The sequence below is a fragment of the Chanos chanos genome, chromosome 4 (genome assembly GCF_902362185.1).
Source record: "Chanos chanos chromosome 4, fChaCha1.1, whole genome shotgun sequence".
NCBI classification, from domain to species: domain Eukaryota; kingdom Metazoa; phylum Chordata; class Actinopteri; order Gonorynchiformes; family Chanidae; genus Chanos; species Chanos chanos.
Window position 1 is genome coordinate 7,585,863 of NC_044498.1, and position 26,220 is coordinate 7,612,082.

The 26,220-nt window shown below is 39.0% G+C and overlaps 2 protein-coding genes across 2 annotated transcripts; both read left to right on the top strand.

Moving 5' to 3' along the window:
• Positions 1 to 1,557: 1,557 nt before the first annotated feature.
• LOC115809116 (alpha-1-antitrypsin-like protein CM55-MS) lies at positions 1,558 to 3,674 on the top strand. Its single transcript, XM_030770636.1, has 4 exons — positions 1,558 to 2,144; positions 2,400 to 2,673; positions 2,952 to 3,099; positions 3,201 to 3,674. The coding sequence occupies exons 1-4, from the start codon at positions 1,634 to 1,636 to the stop codon at positions 3,387 to 3,389; spliced, it is 1,122 nt and encodes a 373-aa protein (XP_030626496.1). The 5' UTR covers positions 1,558 to 1,633; the 3' UTR covers positions 3,390 to 3,674.
• A 6,722-nt stretch (positions 3,675 to 10,396) lies between these two features.
• On the top strand, positions 10,397 to 14,871 carry LOC115809886 (alpha-1-antitrypsin homolog). Its single transcript, XM_030771739.1, has 5 exons — positions 10,397 to 10,492; positions 11,788 to 12,462; positions 12,589 to 12,859; positions 13,765 to 13,912; positions 14,304 to 14,871. Exons 2-5 carry the CDS (start codon positions 11,796 to 11,798, stop codon positions 14,493 to 14,495), a joined length of 1,278 nt encoding a protein of 425 aa, XP_030627599.1. The 5' UTR covers positions 10,397 to 10,492; positions 11,788 to 11,795; the 3' UTR covers positions 14,496 to 14,871.
• Positions 14,872 to 26,220: the final 11,349 nt, after the last annotated feature.

Consider the following 26,220-nt stretch of genomic DNA (forward strand, 5'->3'; position numbering starts at 1 on the left):
AAATTTCTGTATGTCCTTCAGCACTACAATGAAAAGAGCTAAAACTTCTGTGTGAAAAATCCTTGAAATTCAGAGTTAATATGTTTGCAGTGATTTACACCTTAATTTGTTATACCAAGTTTCCATGTAAAAGGAAATGGAGATGGCAAAGGTATTTTCTGAGAAAATGGCTTCATGGGAAACTGATACGCAGTATTACCATTAGCTTAGCAACTGGGAAGTTATAAAAAGCGAATGAGAGCTCATCTACAGTTGGGCATAATTCAACATTTTGTGAACTATGAACTCCATTTACGAATCCAGATTACTTTTAAGCATTGCTTAACTGCGTTCTAAATCTGAACAGGTTTATCACATTTCCCCAAAACAATCCCTGAATGTAACGCAATGGAGCTGAAATCCAGCCTCACACTCTGAGCTCAGTGGCGATCAAATACCTTTCTCTAGGGGATGCAGACAAACTGAATGACAGACTACACTAAAAGTCATCCCTATGGTAACCCAAATTCCTACAGGGATCCGTCATGTGATCCTAAGCTTGTGGGACCGCAATGCTTACTTCAGCTACTGCCTCACATCAACATGAGGTCCCATGACGTCTGACTGTACATGAACATACATACATTTCTAATTCTTCACACTCAAGGCCAAGAAGGTGGACCTACATTGTAGAAATTCACAGGGATATGGCTGAACATTTTAAGACTGTTTCTTGTCCATACGAGTCCTTTGTTTGTGTTTGTGTGTGTACGCTTGCATGTTTGCGTGTATATCTTTGTTCTTAACAGCTTTGGTCAGCAGATATTTTGGAAGTTTCTTGAATCGCCTACTTTTATTGCGACATAACTACTCCATTCCTTCAACATTATCCATTATGAACATCATCAGGTTTCACAGAGTTGCACTGCTTATCTTCTAACAGCAGGTGGAGGAAGCGTCCTTTGATTTGAAATAATACATTTCAGCGTTGCATTCCTACGATTAAATTTGGCATCAGAGCCTGATTATGAAACAAACAATGTCTCATATGGTGCACAGGTTATACTTTTATTGTTATTATAAAATCTTTGAATATTGTGGTTTATTGTACACCCTTCTTACAAAGCCGCTTTCCACAGGGGATGAGGGTCAAATAAGGATATCTCTTGATGTTCAAGCTCAGGGAAATATATCAATGAAGACTGCGGTCAAAAAGGCACTGTTTATTTATTTATTTATTTATTTGCCTTTTGATGGTCTCAATGGCAGAGAGAAACCTGTCTCATGAGACTGGCAAGCAGATTTACCGGCTGATTGACCTCTTGGTTAAAGGCTCCCCTTTTTACCCCAGGTAACCTATTCTTGCTATTGTTACTCAACAGTGGACACAGCGAGGCAGAGTGTACAGGTAAACAGAGCGGTCAAATAGCACTACTTGGGATCCTTGCCCTGTGGTGGGCAGCCAAGGCATTCTGAGAACCTGGGGGCTGTTTGTTTCACCAGAATTTGTGTTCTGGGTCAGGGACACTGGATCTGCACAGATCAGTACATTACAACACCCACGCAGGAAAACAAACTTCAACCTGGAGTTTGAACAGAGTTAGAAGAGCAACTCATTGTGCTCTCGTGAGGCGCCGGGCTTTACGGAAGAATTATGTGTAGTATTATTGTATTAGCCACGTTGCTAATCTCCTTTGGTGCCTCGACTACAGCAAAGGAGCTTGAGAAGACTCAGAAGGCAGCAGAAAGTCCAGTGGATGACTTGACAACACTCTGTGATGATCTTGCCTTTGGTCTCTATGCCAACCTGGGTGCCGAGAGGCCAGGGAAAAACTTGCTTTTCTCCCCCCTTGGCCTCGTCTCTGCCTTGGTGAAGCTGGCCAGGCTGTCACACGCCCACACACGGAGTGAGATCCTAGACGCTCTCGGTCTGGGTAACAGGACAGAGGCTGCTGTGGAGCGTGCCCTCTCAGCTCTCCGAGCCCTGGAGACGAGCTTGGCCGAGCAAAAGGTCGATGCTCAGCTTGACATTCAGACTACTCTGCCACTTAACAGCTCCAATCAGGAAACTGGGGAGAAAGAAAGACCACATCAGGTGGAAAGAGTTCCTTCTACCACAGAGAGCTCGGACAAAGTCACTCTCACCAACATAGTGCACTTTAAAGGTACAGCGTCTCAGATGAGACCTCATAGCCTTTCATTTTCATGCTTATACATATGTGAATTTAAGCGAAAATACATATAAACATACAAGATTGCGGTTGTAGAATTATACGACTGTTATGGGCTCAGTTGTGTTGAAGATATCTGGAGTGGTTTGTGGACAATATTCATGTACATAGTTATTCTGCTGGACAGAACAACCATAGACACTTTTGTTGATGCTCTGATGGGTTGTTAATATCTGAATTTGAGTGCAGGTAAGTGGGAGCAGCCATTTGACAGCAGACAGACGGTGAAATGGCGTTTCCAAGCTGGGGGCGGTGAGGTGGTAGAGGTGCCTATGATGTTTCGAGATGACTCAGAAGAGCTGAGGATGTTATATGACACCAACTGCTCCACCACGGTGGTGGGGCTGCCATATTCAGGCCGTCTGGCCTCGCTCCTCCTGCTACCTCGCACTGAGCTGAGGACCCTGGAGCTCTGCCTCTCCATCAGCAAGATGAACTTCTGGCTTTCTAACTTGAAGACTGGGTATCTCTCTTTACCTTGTAAAAGTTTATGAGGTTATGGGTGGGTGCTGCCCACAAAAGTTCTCCGTATTCTAGTCACGTGATTGTTTGTGTGTGTTTGTGTTGTTTGTGTGTGTTTCTATTGATCTTTCCCCAAGTCTCAAAACATGACATGGCATTGTTGCATGTGATGAGGACCAATAAGCATCTATTAATGCTAAATTATTTAATATGAGAGAATGGTTGCTGTTGGATTTAATAAATGAAGTGCAAGTTCATTTGATCTTTTACTCATGACAGGCTTGCAGAGATCCGCTTCCCAAAGTTTGCAATGAAGAAGTTGTACACTCTAGAAAGCCTATTGAAAAGCACAGGCGTTCAGTCCATTTTTTCCAAGTCAGCCAATCTCGCAGATCACCTGGAGGAGAAAGATCTTGACCTGTCCCAGGTATGTGAACGTAAAGATTATTATTGTCTTCATGTTGATAAGTTTATACTTTGGGATGTGATTAACTTTTTACAGCATTCCCCTTTGTATGTTTTTTGCAGGCCTTACATGAGGTTGAACTGGTGGTGGATGAGACTAAGTCAAAAGAGAGAGGAACCTCAGATGTCACCTTAGGCTTCTCAGAGCCACATAGGATCGTTTTTGACCGGCCATTTATAATTATAGTTTATGATGAAATTACGGGGTTTATTGTTCTTATTGGAAAAATACTTGATCCAACAGAAGAGTAACACTAGTTTATTTTTTGTACAGCCCCCCCCCCCCTCTTTTCATATTTTGATTCTTCCTTGAGGATCAAGAGAACGTGTGACTACGTAATTTTTCATTGTGCGACCTACAGAATTTGTTTAAATTTTACTGTATTGTGTATATTACCCATATGGCACTGTCTAATTAAATTAAATGAGTAATGAGCAGCAACTTCACGTAATCATCATATTTGAGTTGTTAATATTCCATGTATGTTCATATCTGTGAACATGATATTTTTTTCCACAATAAATCAATACTAATAACTTGGCTTTTGAATGAATTTCTCCAAAATTAAAAAGCTAAGATGAACAAAACGTACTATACAATAAACAACAGTTATATAACATATTATAATCTTACAACATGGGAAGTGTACAATATTGTTATTATTCAACATGATCAACAAAAATGAAACTTTTTTTCTTTTTATTCTGATAACAGAATTGTAACATTGTTTCCATAACAAAAGACAATTTTTTAATTAAATTAAATGAGATTTTCAGTAGTTTGTACACACTTCCTTTGGGATGAGGGCACCAAGTCATTTTCTATACAATTCTATGAGACTGGTAAATATATGGAAAGGAATCTTATACCATTCTCCTGACATGATCTTTGCAGGAACTTGATATCCTGCATTTATTGACCATTCTCTTCAGTCCACATATCCTTAGTGGGTTATATGTCAGTAGATTAGGATACTTACAGCAAAATGTTGATTTTGTTTTGATCATTTTGCTATTGGATTTGACATGTAACTGGTGCTATTGTTTTATTTGAAAATACACAAGTACACAAGTGGGCTTTTGGTTAGAATGTTCCTGTGCTTGATTCATGATGCTGCTGACCTTCACAGCATCCCCAGCGTTACCAGCAGCTGTAATGTTCTTTTCAAAACATATGTCATTTTTTTTTACAATAAACCTGCCATTAGCACGTGGGACCAAAGAGTTCCACTTTAATTCATCCTAGCATGAAGCTCAAGGTAAGCCTCATTGCAATGACAGTTAAATTCATTAAAAATAGTATAAAACACTGTCCACATAGTACATACAATACAGTGGATATACACATGGATCAGGACACACAAACACACACACACACTCACATCAAGGGTCAAAAGTGTAAGCAGGTAGCATAAAGTGTATAAATAAAATGATTTCATATCTTAAATTCTTAAAACTGCTGAGATTTATTTTCCTGGTACATTTGTGTATGTACTGGCCCTACACCTTAGAATTCTATACCACCTGACATTTGCTATCATGTAGTGACTTGGAGAATGGAGTTAGCTTTATTTTCCATTTTTGTGGAATTGAAAACACTGAGGAGAAGTTAGATGAACTCCAAAGAATTTTATGGTTACCTTAATAACCTGGATTAAAACTTTTTTTTTTTGTTTTGTTTTGTTTTTAAGGCTTAGACTGCTAAACCATGAAATTGGAGGAATAGATAAAATGGATTTTATATAAATATGGTGGAGCATCTTTATAGCCTTCACTACTTAAAAGGACACAGCAACACAAAGTTCTGTCCCTTTTAGTTTCACCAACTAAAAAAAAAACGACACAAAACACAGATGTTGTTGTTTTTGTTGTTGTTCTTTGTTTTTTTTTTCTTCCCTAAACCATTACAGTGTTGCTCTTTAAAGCGAGCCAAGAGCCAATGACTGATTTTTTTTTTTTCTGTGGCTTTTAATTTTATGTTGAGTGACTGTGTCCTCATGCAGAGAACGCTGAATCTAAAATCAATCATCATGTCCTTATGACTTTAAGCTGCAAAGAAAACATTTAAAAAAAAAAAAAGCTTGTAGGATGAAGTCAGTGATTCCAAGACTTATTCCGACTGTCCATCACTGAGTAGGGAATATTAAGGAAGGGTGAAAAAGACACAGCCTTGTGGTGATCCAGTCAAAGAACAGAGTGTTTCTGATAGATCTAACCACAGCACCCAGAACCAATTAAAGTGTCAGTACCGCTTAGCAGACTCCAGTGTTCATGTTTGCTGAGTGCTCTCAATAAAGGGGTTTTTGTTTTGGCAACCCTTCCAAATAGAGTCTTGGCATGTGGGTGCCATATACATTTTCATTTGTGAACTAGATGACAACGAGATGCAAGCAAGCTCTGTGATTCTCTAACAGTGGTCCTAAGATCTTGCTCTGTTTTCCAAATCATCTTCCTCACGGTGTCTGAGGTCAAGATCATCTTACGAACCTCAACATTTCCCTGAGTTCAAGAAGTGGTGAAGTGCTCAGTTGTTGCTGAACACGGGTGTTTTGGTTTTAAAATTGACTAGTTTCTTAAATTTGAATTTTCTCAACACTTTTGTTACTGAATCTCCTCACACAGCATTCCCAGTTTACTTTGCATTACTGTGTGTAGTAAAAGTTTGAAACATGGCTAAATGGGTTTCCACAGTGGAGATTGGCCTGTACTCATATATATATATATATATATATATATATACATATATACACATGTATATATATGGGGATTTGCTCAAGCCGTTTTTTGAGTTCAAAATGACAGATTACCATCCTAATCGTCTGATGCAGACAGGATGCTCTTGATAAGTCAAAGGCCAACAATATTTCATTAAAACTCTATAATAATTTTTTTTTTTGTTTAAAAAAAAAAAAAAAGATCTTGTTATGAAATAACAGCTGAAAACCAGCTCTTAATGTGAAATTGATCCCGAAATCACTGACTGAAGAATAAATATAACATTTGATGCAGAGTCATTTTATTGTTGTCTAAAGTAAGACACCTTGAATTGACGTATAAATGAATTTTTGATAAAGTGATAAGGTCGTCATGGAGAGCGTCGAGCTCCTGCATAAGTCCCGCAGGATAACAGTACCTGCTGTCAAAGCAAGGCTTTTGCCACTGTTTTCTACAAGTGTGATGTGACTGCACAAGTTATCAACACATTCACAGCCAAAAAAGACACATAAACATAATCACTGAGATAGAGAAAGACACGACTCCTATCTTCATGTGCTTCAGAGCATAGATAATACACTTGCAGAGTTTTAATGCTTCCCACATGTAGAGGTTTTAGTTGCTCAGGAGAGTACAAGTATATTTTGATATCTGATACTTAAGTAAACATTCTGAAGTGGAACACATCAGCCAAGCTGACTTCCAGATTTGGCTAGAACACCAAACAGTGATGGAAAAGATGGGTTCTGATGTCCTTTTACATGGACCAAACCAACCAGACTGGTGGTTTATATAGGCCAAGCCAATCAGACTGGCTTTATACAGGCCAAGCTAATCAGACTAGTGCAGTGGTCAGTGCCATGGTGATCACCCTGCTCAGTGAAGGAGATCAATTACTGGAATGGCATTCTTTGAGGGCAGGGCATAATGTATAAACAGAGTGAGCTTCTCCATTTTAAGACAATGAGGTATAACCAGTGGGTGATTTGTTATTTTTTAACAGGGGGGATGGCCCAATAGCCAACAGGGGAGATGGCCAAAGGGTCACTGACACTACTCTATAGAGTATTTAGGGGAATGGCAGGTCAAGAAGGGGGATGCATTTTGGTCATTTTACTAACAAGGGGGATGGCTTCCCCCCTCACCCCCTGCAAATCACCTATTGGGTGTAACTCTCATATGTTGTGCGGAACTAAATCACAAATTTATTGTATTACACATGTTGAGGGTGAAGGGCATGATCCCTCTGGCCAAGACTTGCCCTTAATATACAAAATCTATACTGGTCACTCCTGTCTAAAATTGGTATTGTGAAATAAACCACTTCATGAGAATTTTCACCCGGTTTGAAGGAGTCAATTAGTTGTAATTTTATAGACCTCCCTTTTTCCCAACAGGCACCTCCATCAAAAAATGAGATGAGTGCAAATTCAGTTTCTTCTGGGACAGCTGAAGCCATCCATCACGTTGTTTTTTTTGGGGTTTTTTTTTCCCTCTACGTGAGTCAGTGCATAAGCATCAGCATTCAGTGTGAAATGTTCAGAATCTCCCCTTACTTCATCGTGTTTGCAACTGTACAAGCATGTCACTGACTATGATTACCTACTGAGGGAGAGAAACTCCTGCTGACATGCATCTGTACAGTGCGAAGCAGGGAATTAACCACTTGCATCTCTCATAAGCAACCAGCATAAAGGAAATATCAAGCATAACAGCACTATTCCCTTATGACAGACACATCAGAAAAAAAAAGGAATCCAGGATTTGCAAACTTGCATAATTTTCTGACTAGCTGTGTGAATTTATAAATGGAAACTGAATGATATGCAATAATATGGAATACATACACAATACAGATAAAAGCGACCTAGTTCTGATTTTTTCTCCTTATACACTGATACAAACTCAGAGCTCTAAAACTCTAAGCAGACTTCTAGACTTCTAATATTATTGCCAAGAACAGTATGTATTTCCTTTCACTTTAAAGCAAACATGGTAACAAAATTTTGATGGTTTTCCTGGTGATAGATGCTTATAATCTTGAGGTGCACCCTTATTTTATTTATGTACTTATTGATATTGGTCCTAAACCACAAAGCTAGCATACAGGTTGTGTCATCACATCACACAGTTTTATGACAGACATAACAATACAGATAACACGAGATATTTTACTCAAAAATGGGCACATAAGACCAACTGCTATAATTAACAAAACCATATGCTAAAATATAGAGAACATAATGACTAGCTTCACACTGGTGATCATACAAATATCTTTAGAAGAATGAACAGTCCAGCCATGTCCTCATTTCTAATTGTGCATCTAATGTCAGTGGCAGCTCTGTGTTGCTTGGCAATTCTTGGCCACCTTTATGACTGCAGTGGTTCTGCAATGTTTAAGAAAAGCAATGATGAAATTGTGGAATCCTGCAGAGCAGTGCAGGATGAAGTTGCAAATTAAGTTCATTTGAGAAAAAATTCCAGCCCAGGCGATGCTTTTGAAGTAGTAACTTTTTGATTAGCACAAATACTCCTTTACAGCATTCTGTCTCTTGCTGTTGAGAATCACTCTTAAGGCTTAAATAGCCATTGTTACCTGTACTGTATATATAACCCCTTAGTTAGTCTGATTTAACCCATTCTCTTTGATACTCATCCTCCATTTCAAGAAGTGAAGGATGAGAAGTCTTGACTTACTTGAAGAATAGTCTTCTACCCCTCCTATTTTGCTTAGTACTCTATTTTTTGATTGACTTAAAGATTAGAGCTTTCTGTGTGTGTGTGTGTGTGTGTGTGAGTGTGTTTCCCGTAAACTTACCTTAAAAATAACTCCACATAGAGTTTCTAGACATAATCCCTTTCTTTTAGAAAGGGATTATGTAAAGGCTGGCTCTAACTGAATAACATCTCTACAGTAATAACATTTTGGTGTTCAATAAATACAGTAAGCGTTCGCGAATCTCCAGCTGACACTGTAATTTACATTAGATAACTAGTCACAGTTCATGAGCAGTGCAATGTCTCAACACAAACACTGGCTGTGTGTTGCAAGGCTGGGTATGAGGGCAAAAGGTTAGTTCAGCATTGACAAATTTTGTGCGAACAGAAACTGGTGCTGAGAATAAATTGCTCAGCACTTGTACATCATGAGAATTGTCACACACTGCAGTTGTTCTCCCAAAAACTGCCATTATCATGAAAGTGAACTCTCTGTGTGACAGGAGCTTTAGAGAGCTGTCACTGTGAATTCAGTTGCTAAAGTCCAGCCCTGTAACACAGTCACATTGCTGGTTTTGTCCAGAAAGTTTGTCTTAGAGGGACAGTAAACAAATGAAAATATAATCAAGACACACCATTGACACACCATTGTGCCGCATACAGCAATGAGACACCCCATGATTTCATTACTCTATGGAATACCTGTGGTGAGGTCCTTCAACTTTCAAAATCAAGGCGAAAGTTTCACAGTAGAGGATAGTTTGCTGAACAGTATGAAAACAGTGTGAGAATCATTACTGTGGCGTAGCTCCATAAACTGTATACACTATTACAATTTAGTGTGTGTGATTTTGAATATTAGTGTTACTTTTCAATTCTCTGTCATTTTACACAAAAGAACTGAAAAACTGAAGAGGTGGGGGGGGGGGGGGGGGGGGGGGGGGGGGGGGGGGGGGGGGGGGGGGGGGGGGGGTTGCTTATTTCCTTGTTTCTCTCGGCAAGACCGGCTAAAATTGAGCCGCTGGTGGAAGAGACCAAGTCAAAAGGAAGTGGAGCTCAGACATCACTCTGGATGTTTCGGTGGCTTACTTGATTATTTTTCACCTAACATTTACTAGTAGCATATACAACTTGGTGACAGGCCTCAGATAGTAAAAACAATTTTCTTGGCTGAAAAATGGGAATGGTCCAGAGTCTACGCAGCATTGTTATTAAACACTTAAATCATATACTTCATAGTTTTCATTAAAAAAAAAAAAAATCGATAAGGAGTGCAGCTACATTACATTCGTTTCCTCAGTCAAAGAAATCGCTCTAAAAGTAAAAAATAAACCAAAATGACCAAGTTGGATTTTGATTTAAGAAAAAACCAGGAAGCTCCCCCACCGTAAACTCACCTGCACTGCATCAATCAATCTGTGTCAGATCAAACATTCAACAAATGTTGATTTGGACAGAATGAATGATTTTGTGTACAAATATCCTAACGACGTTATATTTGAACTGTTCAAATACGGCTATTTGAGCTATTTGGGGTAAGGACACAGAAATGCCATAAACTCAACTTCTCTTATCAAATGCTAGAAAACCAGGTCGAAGCTCACCCTACAGTTAACCCTCCCACGTTTATGAAGCAAATGAGAACAGGGGTTGGAGTATGGCATTCTGCTAATTACTATGAACTGATCAGTTTGTTCATCCCGAAAATGCTCGTAAACTCCCCTTAGTCAGTGAAAACCTCATTCAACACACCCAGAACATGTTGCATCATTGAGGGGAGTAAGAATCTGAATTTGGATTCACAGAATAGAGGTTGGACTATGGTTAATGTTTACAATGTTTGACTCAGCTGATTCTTGAAAGACTATAAAATGAAAACGCTCCCTGCTGAGCAGTCTCCTGAGGATAGGACACTTATGGTAAGTTATTTTACAGTTCATATCCATGTACACCACGATTTTACATTATCTTCAAATGACAGGTGAAATGATGCTGGGGTATACAGCCAAAAGTCAACAAGGGAATGTAGCAGAGAAAGAGAATCAACTTGGTTACTAATTGCTCCAACTGATTTTACTCACATATATAATTAAATCAAACAAAATACATTTTAAAAGTTAAAAAAAAAAAGATTAAGTGATTTTAAATGAAACCAAAATGTCATGTGTCATTGAGGCTTTGCCTCAGTTGTGTGGTATAATATGTTGCGTGAACTGCATGCAAATTAATAATACAAAATGCTAGATTAGTTTAACATAAGCTACATTGTCTCATGTTTAGCCTGTTTTACATTCAGCCTGACAATATTTTGACATATAATACAGCCCTAAGCAGGAATTTCAGCGGAACTTTAACTGAATATTGTTATAACCGATGAGGCCTTGATAGCCCAAGATAAGCTGAATAAAGTCTTTGGTAAATTCCGCAAATTCTGATCAAACTGTGCAATCATTATTGGATCGTGATTGGCTACATAAATATGACTATGGACATACAGCAGCAAAAATCTGTTACATCACATTACATAGCAGCATTATTAAATACTTGATTCTGATTAGTTAAAAAGATGTTGAGCTAATTTCAAAGAATGCATGTTAAACCTTAATAATGTACAGCTATGAAGTAATTACACTGTAAATGGTATAGCCACAGCTCCACATCAGTGCTATACTCCTTAGGCTAGACAGTGACCTCAGTTCATTGCTTGCAAACGATCAGAGACCATGTGTTAAATGTTGGTAACTAATGACATGCTGTAATATGCAGGTCTGTATCATGTATGTGGTGGTGGCCTATAAGGTAACATTACCCTAAAAGCCACTTAGCCTGCAGAAAATACTGCTAGTTCAAAAGGTCAGGACAAACTCGAGTGGGAATTACCGAGCTGAAGTGTAGTCTCCTTTAAAAATGTGTAACTGTTTTGCAATTATGACTGTTTTGTGGCGTAGAGCTCTCAGCACTATAGCTAGTGCTGTAATAACTGAATCCAAATTGAGTATACTATCTGTGCTAATTAGCAAGTCGGACACCCAAACAATGTCAGAAATTAAGGATCCTGCAGCTGGCTTAAAACCTGTAGACTGGTCTATTTAACCATACCAGCTGTAATGCACCTTGTGACCTTATCAGCATTGCGTTTTCCATAAAGGCAAAACCTGCAGTTACGTTCCCCCACATCATAAGACAATCTGTCTGTTCTGTTTTTGCTCTGCAGGTAACAAAATGTGGGGTAAATGTTGTTGTTCTCTGGCTGTTAGCTTGCTGCTAGTAGCAGCCTGCACTGCATTTCCTGACCATGATCATACATTAGAGTCACACAACCACCCTCACCATGACAAGGGAGAGCCCCACGCAAGCCACGACCATGACCATGAAAAGTGCCACGTGCTTGCGCCACACAATGCTGACTTTGCTTTCAGTCTATACAAGAAGCTAAGTGCTTTACCAGACTCCAAGGGCAAAAATGTCTTCTTCTCCCCGCTGGGTCTCACGATGGCACTGTCCCTGCTGGCTTTGGGTGCTAAGGGTGAAACACACACAGAACTCTTCAAGACACTAGGCTACAGTGACCTCAGCCCAGCCCAGGTTAATGAGGCTTATGAGCACCTGCTTCAAATGCTGGACCAGAGCCACGATGCAGGATTGCAGCTGGAGTCGGGCAGCGCTGTGGCCATCAGAGAGGGGTTCAAGGTCTTGGACAAATTCCTTCAGGACGCCCAACACTTCTACAAGAGCGAGGCTTTCACCGTTGATTTTGCCAAACCTGAAACAGCTGCACAGGAGATTAACAAGTACATTGCCAAGAAGACACATGACAAGATCACTGACATGGTGAAGGGTTTGGACCCTGACAATATCATGATGCTTATCAATTACATATTCTTCAGAGGTATGTCCACACACACCAACTTATCAAAATTTTGGCTCACATTATGACACACTAATGGATGTTGAGTTTAAAGATATCACATGGACATTCTGACATCTTTAAGCATGTTTTAATTCCTGATTTTAGGTAAATGGGAGAAGCCTTTTGAACTGAAACACACCCACAAAGCTGACTTCCACGTTGATGAGAACACCAAAGTGCAAGTGGACATGATGAAGAGGACAGGACGCTATGACTTTTACTATGACCAGGGGAATCACAGCTCTGTTTTAATGCTGCCGTATAAGGGCAATGCCTCCATGATGATCATTCTGCCTGACAAAGACAAGATGGCTGAGGTGGAGCAGCTCCTCTCTAAGGAACAAATCAAGCACTGGCATAGCTCTGTCTTTAGAAGGTAGGGCATGACACTTCTGTTGAAAGACAGAGAAGAACTGTCTCCTTAGAAGAGTAAGAAACTAGGGCATAGCTTTCAGTGCTCAATCTCATTGCAGACTGTGTAAAATGCTGGTGGGAAAAGGTTGAGCAATTCAGTGGAGGAATTATATGGTGATTAATACTGAATTAGAATGATATATCTAACACAACATGCATACGTCTATGTTTTACATTACAGTTGTGCAGTTGCATTTAGTTTTGAACTGATGGACAAAATATGTGTCCATATTGAAGAAGCCTTTTGTACTCATCAGTTATTTAAGATGCAAACACAAAAAACACCAGATATTGATGGTTTTATCTCTTGATATGCATATAGTGAAAATCAATAAGGACAACGTGTATACAAAGATGCCATGAGCACAAAACATTATTATCGGTGCAGTTAACATGGAATATATCCCCAGTCTCAAGTGTGCTGAATAAGGACAGGGTCACATAAAGGTCACTGTATAGAGTGATATCTAACCAAAATAATGAGTAAATGGACAGCTGATCATGGACAGCTGATCATAGGACAGTTGATGACCAGTTAGAGCTGAATGCTACAGCTAGGCTGTCCTATTGAGGCTTTCCAATGCCTGAAAAAAAAATACTTTGTCAAATTGCAAATCTGCATATTAAAATATGTTTTTTTTTCTTTTTTTACCCAGACAGACATGACACTTTATAAAGTGTTTATGGAGAGCACATCTGAAGTGTGATGAAATAATTGTTTTAAAAAAGTAGATCATAAATCTTTTTTTTTTACACCAGGCAGGGTAACACTCTCCCTTAAGACTTGAGTGGTTCAAGGGTAACACAATGACAGTAAAACATTTCAGGTTTACAGAGAGTAACAAAATTGCATTTTCTGTTTCTTAGCTCTGTGGATATATGTCTGCCCAAATTCTCCATCTCTGCTACTTACTCCCTGGGTGACCCTCTGAAGGAAATGGGTGTAGTCAGTGCATTTTCGGACACAGCGGACTTCGCAGGAATGTCAGAGGAGACCAAACTGAAGGTCTCAAAGGTATGTGAGTGAAGTCTTTTCTCCTACCCAAGCCATTGCATCAGTTGTTGCAAATCCAAAGTTGAAGTTGAAAATTTGCTAAAAGTACGAACTTGTAACATACACAGGGCATGCTCAGGATCTTACTTATCTTGAACGGGTGGCTTGCTCACTGTTCTTCTGTAGACCTAAAGCTAAGAGTTAAGAGTTTGATCCTGAAAACCCTATTACTCTCCAGGATGGGGATTCCCATCCAGTTTTACATCATGAGCGGTGGCTTAAGATCATTCTTGGAAAATGTTACAAGTACAGGATGCAGTTTTGATAATAGATATTTAATCTAAATGTTCACATAAATGCAATGAGAAAACAACGTTTCTTCATTGTGTATTGCTTTGCGTTCTTACTTCAGATTTCCCAGAAGGCAGTTCTCAGCGTTGATGAGAAAGGTACTGAGGCAGCTGCTGCAACCACCATAGAGATCATGCCCATGTCCCTCCCGGACTCCATGGAGCTCAACAGGCCATTCCTCCTGCTGATTGTCGACGACAGCACCAAGAGTATCCTCTTCATGGGCAAGATTACAGACCCCACAGCTGAGTGAGAGACAATACTACCCCCACGTCCACACAGGAGAGTTATGAAAAGCTTAAGACCCCCATCTCAAGATTTCCTTTCAAAACAAAGTCAGTGGTTTATCCGCTTCGCTTTGTGATACTGCAAGGACAACACGATTTTCTCCACAATACACCTTGATTGGCCACCTGCAGCAAGAATAATTGGATTTTCAGGAGATAATGCTCACATGTTACTAACGTGATACTAACACTGATATAGATTCCAAAACCATGCTTTTATTACCCACTAGAAAATAGTGGAGATGTTGATTTTTTCAACACATTCAAAAACAGTTGTAGTAGTCATATTTCTTTAAACAAACTATTATTAATAATAAAAGCTTTCAGTATGGATTAAATGACTCTTCCCTCCGCAGTGATTCATTTTCAAAACATCTCCAGACTGTTTCTAGATGATTAATCAAAATGTGGATTTGCATGGATGGGTAGATGAGAAGAAAAATGGATGGATAAACTGAGTGGGTAAACATAATGATAATTTTTTCATTTCTTTTTCATTCAGTTCACATTTGCAGTTGTAAATAACACAGTGTCCATTTCGAAAACTGGACATGAGCAGTGTGCACTTACGGAAATCTTGGCCTTTTCTCCTACTCCCAAACACTTTACAAGTCCTCCTTCTTTCACAGCGCTGCTGTTTTGTGTGATCACCTGTAATGAAACTTTAGTTTTTCTTTAAGGCCCAACATTCCAGTAGCAAAAGATAGCAAGAGACGGTGTTATTCTGATCCAGTTTCTGTGGTTTGCCTCAGAGAGCTGATAGATCGACACGGTCTAAAGTTCAATGCCCTAAGCTGACGCTGACCTTTAACCTAGCAGCAGAGGCCTTGCTTCAGAGCAGCGTGTTCAATCAATATACTGTCTTTAAAAAATCCAACACAAAAGGACGACTGAGTCAGGTTTTTTCCCCATAGCTTCAGAGGCTAATCAACTTCTATCTTACTTAGCTGACTTGACAATACTGTACACACACAATAGTTTTTCCATATACTGCCTTCTTATCTCTTCATTTAAAGTCAAGAAACAAATGGTGATGTGTTTTAGTAACCTTGAAATACCTCTGCTATCTTTCCTTTAAAATGTATGGGTGAATGGTTCACATTAACAACAGCAAAAAAGACAAACGAACAAACACATGTAAAAAAAAATAAAAAAAATCAGGGCTGACTGTGTTATAAGTGTTTAAACGTATTGGTCCATTTTACAATGTCAGTTATCTTTAAGACAATTTCCCATTTAGAGGGTGAAATGCTGAAAAACAACAAAAGAAAACAAACAAACAAACAAACAAACAAACAAAAAGAACAACCACCACAACAACCGCTATACCAAAGTGGTCAAATTTTAGGTAAACAAACATATCCCTCTTTGTCTGCAACAACAATAATAAGGTTACAAGCGTGTTCAGGCTTCATAGAGAGAACATGCTTAGCAGACAGCTCAAACCTCAAACCACTTCCCACTCTTACAGCTTACTTAATATTGACGGCACATTTTGATCACATTTTTAATGAGGCCAGAGTTGTCATATTCTGTGATAAGCATTGAAGTGCCTATGTATAATGTATGTCCGTGATTGGAGTTCATATCAGTCCCCTTTTAAAATCATTTTTCCTCACGTGCGCTGGATCAGACTGACAGAAAAGAAACACATCAATGGTACAAAAAAAAAAAGAAAAAAAAAACAGAAAAAAAAAACACACGAAGAAACAGAAGATGAAAGTGAATGGAAAAGAGCCTTTATTTGCTCAAAGATGGCAGTCAACTCAAGTCAAACAGATAAGAGCTCAAACCATGGTTGTATCAGAGTGGTTCTTCTTCAGTCCCTTCCCATGATCTACATACTGAATGTGGATAAGTATGTTTGAAGTCTATTTGTGACTTACACTGTCAAACTTTTTTGGGGTTATCTTCTGCAATTGAGAAAGAAAAACGACATTCTGAATGCAACACGGTCCACATAATTAAAACCGTTAAATAACACCACGCTATTATTAAAGGCACTTCACAAAATATTCCAAAACATTTGGACCTCTCTGCGATACCTGCTGATGATGAGGGTAAAGAAAAAAAAAAGAAAAGAAAAATTAGCTCAGCTCAAACTAATGTAAGGGACCATGCTTTGTAGCTACTTTGAGTAAACTGAACTTTTCAGTTTTTACTGATGAGCATCTGTGCCTTAAAGTTGACGTCACTCAGAAAAGCCATGAAGAAAATTGTCTTGTGATTTTGAGTTGATCTCACTTATCCAGTTTTAAGAATCCTTGAGATGACTTGAAAAATGTCAGTGTTACATCAGATCAACATTTTTTCCTGCTCTCGACTACATAAGACATAACCTACATAAATGTCTCACGCCAGATGGTATAACAAACTAAATATTTAAAATGTTTATATCCATCTTTGTTAATGCCTCAGGAAGAAAAACGTGGACAGCATCCATACAAACAGAATATTCATGATACTCATGCTTTGCTAAAATAATAAAATTATAATCTTCAATACAATGAAATGCATGAATACAGTCTGCTGCAAAACAGCAGTTAGTGTACTATCACTGATTTTATCATTGTGCAGTCGTGCAAAACAACCTCTGGTGTTGCCCTCAGCAACCGTGTGATTAATAATGCAGATGTATCAGGTAAACTGGACCCTTGCTTTGCTCATGACTTGAATGGAGAGTAAAAAGTTGTTTGGACCTTGGACACTGTTTTGTTTGGATTTGTACCAACATCAACACCGGCCAACACACAGACGCACACACGCCCACACATACACACACACACACGTCCTACATCCTTAAACACACAGGCCTTAATGCTCATCCCCACGCAAACACACTCCCCCTTTCCCACACACACACACACACACACACACACACACACACACACGCAAACACGCACACTCAGACACAATGTTGATAAAGTTGATCAACATTACGTAATCGTCAGATTCACATAGCTCTTACCAATTTTCCACAGGAATTCATTATTTTGTATTTTAAACAACAGCCCTCCTTGATGAAGCACAGAAACGTACGTCGTTTTTTTTCCCTTTCCTCCCTTTGTTACTCAGCAGATGGCACTGTTGTGTTAGATGTTTCTTTGACGTCTCTGAAAGAAAAAAAGAAATAAAAAAGAAATAAACACTTTTTTTTTTTGTGTATGGCAGATGTTCATTTCCTTTCAGACTGCAGTCCAGCCCGGAACACAGACCATCTGATAATTTCTCGCATTTTCTCTTAGAATTAACAAACCCTAATGACATGCAACTGTAGTAAGGTCAAGTGAAGTGAGTGTTCAGTCCCACGTTTTGGGGAGGTGGTCAGCAACTCCGTGGGTAGTTCACAGGATTCGATGCACATGATTATTTCGGTTATTGTGCTCATATTAAGAGGGACTTACCAAAAATGAAAGCGATATTGTCCCTGGAAAGGCTGGCGGAGTCTAATTGAAATTAAATGGTTTTCTGAGCCTGCGATGGACCGGCGACCTGTCCAGGGTCCCCGCCTTTCGCCCTGTGACCGCTGGGATAGGCTCCAGCAACCCCCGCGACCCTAGTTAGGATAAGCGGCTTAGATAGTGAGTGAGTGAGTGAGTGAGTGGTTTTCTGAGAGCATGGGGCGCATGGCTAGGCAGAGTCATGGGATAGCGACAGGGTGATGATGGTAATCATATGGTCACAGCGTGATGCTAACAACAAACCACACAAGCTCTCATGAGAAAGAGAGACACAGAGAGAGAGAGAGAGAGAGAGAGAGAGAGAGAGAGAGAGACTCCAAGAAATCTAAGGCACATTATTTTTTTATGAAAGTCACTGTAAAAAAAGAGATAATGATATAGCCATGTGTCACATTAAGGCAAATTAATACAACTTCTTAGAAGCTGTGATGAAATCGTGGTAATTAAAAGTAAAGATATGCATATAAACTAATGAAATGATGTTAGGCGTCACACAGATGACTAAAATTAGTGATAATCTTGTGATGAGTGGCGTGGTCCTGTAGATGTAAGATCAGTAAACGTGGCCTCACCGATTTGAGTAACACAAAAAAACAGGCCTACACAACATGAAGTAACTGAGTAATGATACACTGTGCATTGCAACCTCTATAAATGCTATATGCTCACTGATAACTACATAAACTATAACTCACTATATAACCATAACAACAAAAACATAAACTGTACTCACATAATTTCAGTGTATTATGTCCATTATTACATGAGTGACAACTACTGCGTTACTGCAGTACTGTTTTGGGTTTGTTTTTCAAGGCTTGTCACAAACCTTGATACATTCAAAGTGCTTCTTTGCTTGATGCATGCATTACCCATGTTATCTGGATTCCACCGACTGAATCAGCTTACACTGTTCAGCTGTGCACACAACAATGTCATTGCTGTGACCCAAAACAGGCATTTTGATGTTGACAAAAGAGATGATGTCTTATCCAGTTGGATTGCTTTTTCTCGCTGTCTAATCGAATTAATGACCTATAAGGTATACATGATGTATTTCTACCAAAGGGGAGACTGAATGGAACTACTGTTAGGATAAAATTAATAAATCTATGTTGGATCAAATGTCAGTGTTAATCTTTTATTGTATTCTGAATCAGCAAGGCCAGGTTTGTTTTATGAATTCATCAGTTTGTCATTTTAGTCAATTATGTTTTCAAAAGTTCTTTTACTATTATTATTATAGCTCTGAAACCTTCATTTTGTAGTTTTGCATAGAAAGTGATGTGTAAGCTACAATTGGATGACTAACATTTTTATGCTTTCTTACAATTTCTCATGTCAAGCTTGGCAGGGAGATTGTAAATGTGTGATCCGTGTTGAATTTCTGTCTCTGTGAGTGTGCTCAATTTATGTAGTTTCAAGCCAGCTATTCATAGTGAAAACAGCGCAAATTGCCATTCAGACAGAGACATAAATACTTCAGATTAAGAAAGACAACCGAGAAAAAAACAACAACAAACGCATATTTGACTAAATTTGTGTCTTGTTTTACGTCTAAGTTCATGGTGGTATCATGTAAATAGAAACAGTCACACAAACTGAAATCATCCTAGCAACCAATTTTCCAAATGCTTTTCACCACCGTACTTATTCCAATTTCAATGATACATCAACTGATTAAGCAAAACGTTCACTCTGGAGTGCTGGTTGGCCCTAAATCAAGTACCGATGAGTGGTGAGGACGTGATGACACAAGCGCTAGCGAACCAAGGAAGTTCAGGATGATGACATGACAAATGAACGGCACCAAGCCTGTCTCTGTGGGTTGAAATGGACTGTAATCAAGACAAATGTTGCTTCCAGGACCAATTACATCTGAGGCGTCCTTGCCGGGAGGTCTCCCCGACCGTGCCCCCTTCTTGAGAGGATCAATACGTTATAAATTACGTCCTCTCCGATTCTTAAAAGCTCAGGATGCTTTTTTGAAAATGACTTCCCGACCAATGATTCAGGAAGTTACCAAATCACTTCACTGCTAACAATAACTTGGTGGCTTTTTTTTTTCTCTTCACAAAAAAAAAAAAAAAAAAAAAAAAAAGCAAGAAAAAAAAAAAAAACTTTAGAGCAAGCAAGAAGAACAGGAGGGTCAATTCAATTTCTGTGCTGTGAGAAAACGGATCATGCTGTGAGAAAATGGATCATCTGTTCATTTATTCTCTATCACCCATTATTCTCAATGAATGAATTGCAGATCATGAACTGAATTTTGGTCCATTTCCATAACTGGTTGAGTTGACCCTGGGAGAAGTTAAAAAGGTAGCTATTGCGAGAAGTTCTTAAAGGAGTCATCTGTTGACAGTTCCTGTAAATCCCTCTAATGCAACCTTTCCTCGTCACCTTTAATCTTGACATGATGGATTTCCATATGTCTCATCTGCCAACAGGCTATGCCTGTTACCTTAATGATACCATCCATCACAAACAACTTTAGCATGTCTGAGTCTTTTTCTTTAAGCTCAAACAGTTGACAGAACACTCTGATGAAGTTACGCTAGAAACTTCTTGCGTTTGTCTCTTTAAAAATTTGAGAAGAAATGAGAGCGTATCGGATTTGTTGCATGATTGTACTGAGAAAAACACATGGCTCTAGTTTTTTTTTTTATGTTGCAGTGATCTACACCAAATGTAAACCGTTCAATACTATTGCAGCAAGATCTCTTCCATACCCCTCCTATTATGCTGAAATTCAGTACTCAGAATTTACAATGGGAACAAAAAGCAATATATAAATTAGCTCCATGGCAGTCTTTGGCACAAAACCCAATAAAATTATTTTGCTTACGGTCAGTGATTGGAAACGCCGAAGTGGATGAACAAAAAAAGTTGAGTTGAGTTGCACAGGCAACGTCAAAGGATGAGATGTGAATTAAAACAAAATGATGACTTTAATTAAACAGCAGTCATAAAAAAATGTAAAAAATCCATGAGAGAAGAACAACAAACCAGGCGCAAGGCAATCCACAGTGGAAAACGAAAGAACTATTGCAAGAGAAAGAGTCACGACAAGAGTTCAGAAACGTAATCACAATATAAGAAGAAGGTTAGTTCATAACTGGGCAGAATCAGACAAAGCCTTTTAAACACTAGCAAAATAGGTGAAACTAATTGTCTGATGAATAAGCGTGGCTGAACAGTCAGGTGAGGAACTGAATAAGTAATAGAAAATAGAGCTCAAGATGTTCGTTTCTCAAGTTCAAGAGTCCAAAAGGCTCTCCAAAATCATGAGGCAAACTGGGGTACACAGTTTGATACAATGTTCTTCAGAACTCTGTGTAATCATGCCACACAATTAATCACTGGTTTTGCGGGTTCTTACGCAGAAAGCAGTTTCGGTTGTGGAAGAAAGTACGTGGTTTTAGAGTAACAGTCTCTAGAATGACCTCCTGCCCATGAGATAGTTGCAATCTACCACTCAAAATCCATTGTGATGTGTGACCAGGGATGGCGGGGAATGGGAAATAGGTGAAGCAGCCCTGTAGGGCACTGGTTGAGTCTTATTGCATGCTCACACTGTGCAGGCTGGTCAAAAGCCTTGACATCTTCAATAAAACCTGCAGCGCGCAAACACAGTTCTTTCAAACCCCCAGAGCACAGAGTAGAAACACACTAGGCTTTTGAAACACTTCAACCAAGCAATACAGGTGTAACCAATTGTTTTATGAGCAGGTGGAGTTGAGCAGTCAGCTGAACAAGTTGTCAGATGATGGAAAAGTCCTAGAACTCAAGGATATGAATCATCTCTACTGCTCTCTGGTGGTGACAGAGCTGTTCTGCTGACACTGAGAAGGGATTCTATTCAATATTTTTAAAGATCATAACATTAATAATGGATGGGTTAAATTTGACCTGTAAAAAAGCGCCTCAGGGAAATTTCTCTGCTATTTGTGAATGCTGACTCTCAAGTCTTCTCCTGGGCACACACGTCTGGGTGTGATCATACTGTTAATGACCCTTTAGTTCAAGGGTGCCAAAGACCGGTCCTGGAAGTCTACCCCCTTGGTTACAGTTTTAATTGAACAAATCTGATTCTGATAGTCACAGTCTTCAAGAGGTATGTTTTTTTCCCACTGCTTTTCTGGCATAGACGTGTGCTCGATCTACATGCCCTACATCTGCTCTGCCACGTTATGACTGGTCAAGACTCACTAAACCAGAAATCCAGTTTATGGTTTGATTCTACCATGAAGTTAACGAACAACGATAGGTTTCTGAAATTTGATCTCTTAACATTTAAATTCTGCCATGAAAATAACACACAATGACAAGAGTGAACATTTATCGCAGAACTTATGATTCATGTTAAATCCCACCAAGGACTAACCTGACAGGTGTGTTGACAACCAACTAGATTAGAACTAACCAATCATAGTGCAGCAGACTAGATGGGGTGTGCTGAGGGTGCGTCTACGTTGGAAGAACAATGGGTGTGTTAGATCAGGATCGCAGCTGAACTCTGCAGGCGGCTACATTACCAGTTCCGGATTTAGGTACCCCTGTTTTACTTAAACAGGAAGTGTAAAAGAACAAAATGTGTATTAGAGAACAAGATGTTGATTAGATTGATTTTGTTGTTTGCTCTTCCATGCTGTTACTGACAAGTTCTGTATACTGCTAATGTCCAAATGAATAATCACATCACATTTCATTTTTTCATTCACTGAAATAAACAGGCCAGTGCACAAGGAGATTATCAAATGTTTCAATGAATGCTTGGGTAGTATGTTGTAAATACTGCAGTTTTATCTCACATGAACCATAGACACCATTGTTAAGGACATGCATTGCTCCACCTTCAGCAAGTGTTTTTTTTTTTTTCACTCTTTTCAACCCTTTTCAAAGAGTTCACATCAAATTACATGATGTCGCTTGCTTGTGCAATATTGTACGATTGCACAGGCAAATCTTGCATGCATGAAGAAATCCTTAAGACGGCGCACATGCACCGATTGTTTGATCCTCAGATTTGAGCCAAATAGCTTTCTAAATCTAGTACTGGAAATCTACTTGTGTGCCATGACAGTTGGTGCTTGCTTTGCTTGTTTTTACATGCCTAGAGCCTGTAAATATGGAGGTCAGAAATTGGTCAGCAGTTTAATGCAGACTTGCAAGCAAGTCATCATCAAGATCCTTCAAATTATCATAATGCGTCTCCCTGTAGTTTGGCCATGTCAAGGATCATTTTAATTAGCGGCACATTTTTTGGAGTTCAAAAGCAGATTTTATGTCATAGACAGGTTTACTTTAGCTTAACTTCCATGTGGCGTTCAACGGGACTGGGTATCATAAAAAAAAAAAAGAAAGAAAAAAAAAATCAGGTTTGGAAAGTGGCCTCTCTCTCTGGCTGACAAAGTCTGGGAATCTCATTCAAAAGAGACATATGTTGATGAGTAGATGTAACATAATCAGGATCCTCCTCTGAATTTTCCAGAGTGTCTGGCACCTCCTCCTCTATATCACTGCCTATATGAATGATCTATGATAGAACCTAACTGACAGCATAAAATAAGTGTTCATTTAAATGTCCACTGGAAAAGCTCAGCACTCAATGGAAATGAGCTAAAAGAGCCGCTATTTCATCTCTTTGCCCTTCCATATGCTATACGAATGATCAGAATTCTTATTTGAATTCTTACAAAATAAACTTGCCGTAGGCCTGTTAGTATATACCATATATGCAAAGGTTTATACAGTGAAATAGCTCGAGGAGAAAATTATCCAAGACAATACCGTGACTGTTCCTCAGACTGGTTTTTACAAGTCACTTTTACTAGTGCAAACCATTTAAATAAATACTTATGCAATACTATCTAATCATCAAAAAAACAAAAAGAGTCATTTTACCTTCTCCACTCATCAGTTCCTGAACTGCAGTAGAAAGTTATATATTCCTCTATTAACTGTTGATACAAATAAAGTTATGAAACAAGGTGAAGATGCCTCACACTCTGGTCTCCAGAGAGTACAATTAAACAGGCATATTTAAAATTATGAGTAACTGTTCAAATCAAATCATATTGGCCGAAAAGTTCCTCTGAACCTAAGATAAAGTACAAGGGAAACTATTATCCAAAGTGTCATGAATGATAATGAATTCTAGTCATGAAGTTCTCGTCAAACAAGAACATTTCATTCTTGACTTTTTGCACTTCAGAAAAATAGCTTCTAAGCAAAAGCTTAAGTTATCCCACAGTAAACAACAAATGATCAAAAATGCTCACCTAGCAAAGTCAGTGGTTCCCTGTCCATAATGTCTTATTTGCTAAATTTTTCCTAGTGTGATTTCCCTGTTAAAAATAGCAAAAAGTCACTTGAAATGTCCCTATACTGATTCTAAAAACATTTATCAAGAGGCTAATCTTTAGTCGCTACTCCCACAATGTCATTTTGACTGGATGGTTTCGATTTATTTATTTATTTATTTTCCTCTCTCTAAAAGTAATTTGACTTAGGTTTTCCCCCATATATTCTGCCTGTGTTTGAGAGTTGAATCTGATGTAGGCCGGTATTCATCATTCTCCTGTTCAAAAGCCCACACATCTGCGAGTGATTTATCTGTCCCACAGAATAACTCACAGTGGAAATCTTCCTAGCCGTTCATCAGTGTATGTTGTTTGATGTGCTCAGACCTCATTCACAAATGTATTAGCCCTCATTAGGACTTAACAAAACTCATATGTGGGCGGGGCTTTAGTTACAATATACATTATCCATTTTGGTATAGGCATGTGGAGACAGAAGGTGGGGATGGGGGCCAGAGAAAGAGAGAGAGAGAGAGAGAGAATGAGAGAAGACAGATAAAGACAAATGACAAGTGTATGTCAGAGAGAAGAAAGTGAGACATCAATGACATCTGCAGCCTGTCAAGGTGATGATAATGATTCTCTCAGCTAACAGCATCAAATTTTCATATTTCATGTTAGAATTCCTTCTTTGTGATTGTTCCAGAGACACCCAAGTCCTTTATCCTCTGTCATATTTCATGAGTGCTGCTTGTTTTACCCGCAATTCTGAATCAATAAGTTATGAAAATCTTCCCCCTCGGTGTTCAAGCATTCACCATTTCCTGCCACCGTGTGCCCCTAGCACGAGCTGTAAATTAAACATGTATCAAAAGCATCACCAGAGACTTCCTGGAGATGGTATCTAGGATGTGCAGATTTATCTTGTGCAAGGAAGCGACACACTTCCACTTCAAAGCCCAATCAGGGCTTATTAGTAGGACGGAGAGGCTACGGTGCGGCAGTTCAAACGGTTTTGTTCCCTTTCAATTACATTTTGGAGGGGGATTCATAATTCATATCGGGAAGACATCAGATCATCCAAGCAAACAGAGAAGCATGTGGTTGACAGCACGGTGGAGGAGCTCTCCGTGATATGAAATTCATACTGCAGCATTATTGCATCATAAGTGAAGACATTATCACAAATTACAGTTTGAGGAGTGATTAATTTCTCTGTTTCTAACATTCAAGAGTGAATGTTGCTAAATTCGCTAAATTCCCACGCTTCTTCCTCTTTTTTTTTATTTTTTTATGTTAATATTAAGTGTAATGGCTACACTGATATTAATTGTACATGAGGGGTGAATCTCCAGATAGCTTGGCAGGAGAGAATACTGTATGTGTTTGCACCTGATTTGATGTGAAATGGGATGTATTTTGATGTAAACGTGCTGAAAAAGTAATGCGTTTGTGTCTAGCCGAACTTACTGATGCACCGATCTCGTGGTATGACAGACCGGTTTCCATCAGCTCTCTCCTGCCAAGGAAGTAGGACATCAACACTGAACATGTCCACATCTGGGCTCTTCAGTAGAGGCACCATGCCCACAAGATTTCAACTATGCAAAATCACAAAGGAACACTGGGATAAGAAAAGAGGTAAAATTGGGGGAAAAAAACCTTTACTTGCTCATTTTCATAAGCTGTTTGAACTTAATCCATTTGACAAACACAGAATGAAGTTAGCGTGAGAACACAACGCTCAGCTGGTACTTTTCGAGGTAGACCAGACTGCAAAAACGCCAATAGATTCAAAGTCACTTATTTGTTTTGTATGTTTTAGAGTGACATAAATGTTGAACTGTTGTTTACCAAGGAGTTTAGGCATTACCAGGCAGGGGAATAAATCAATAACAGAGCTTCTTTGCCATCTCCGACAAATCATG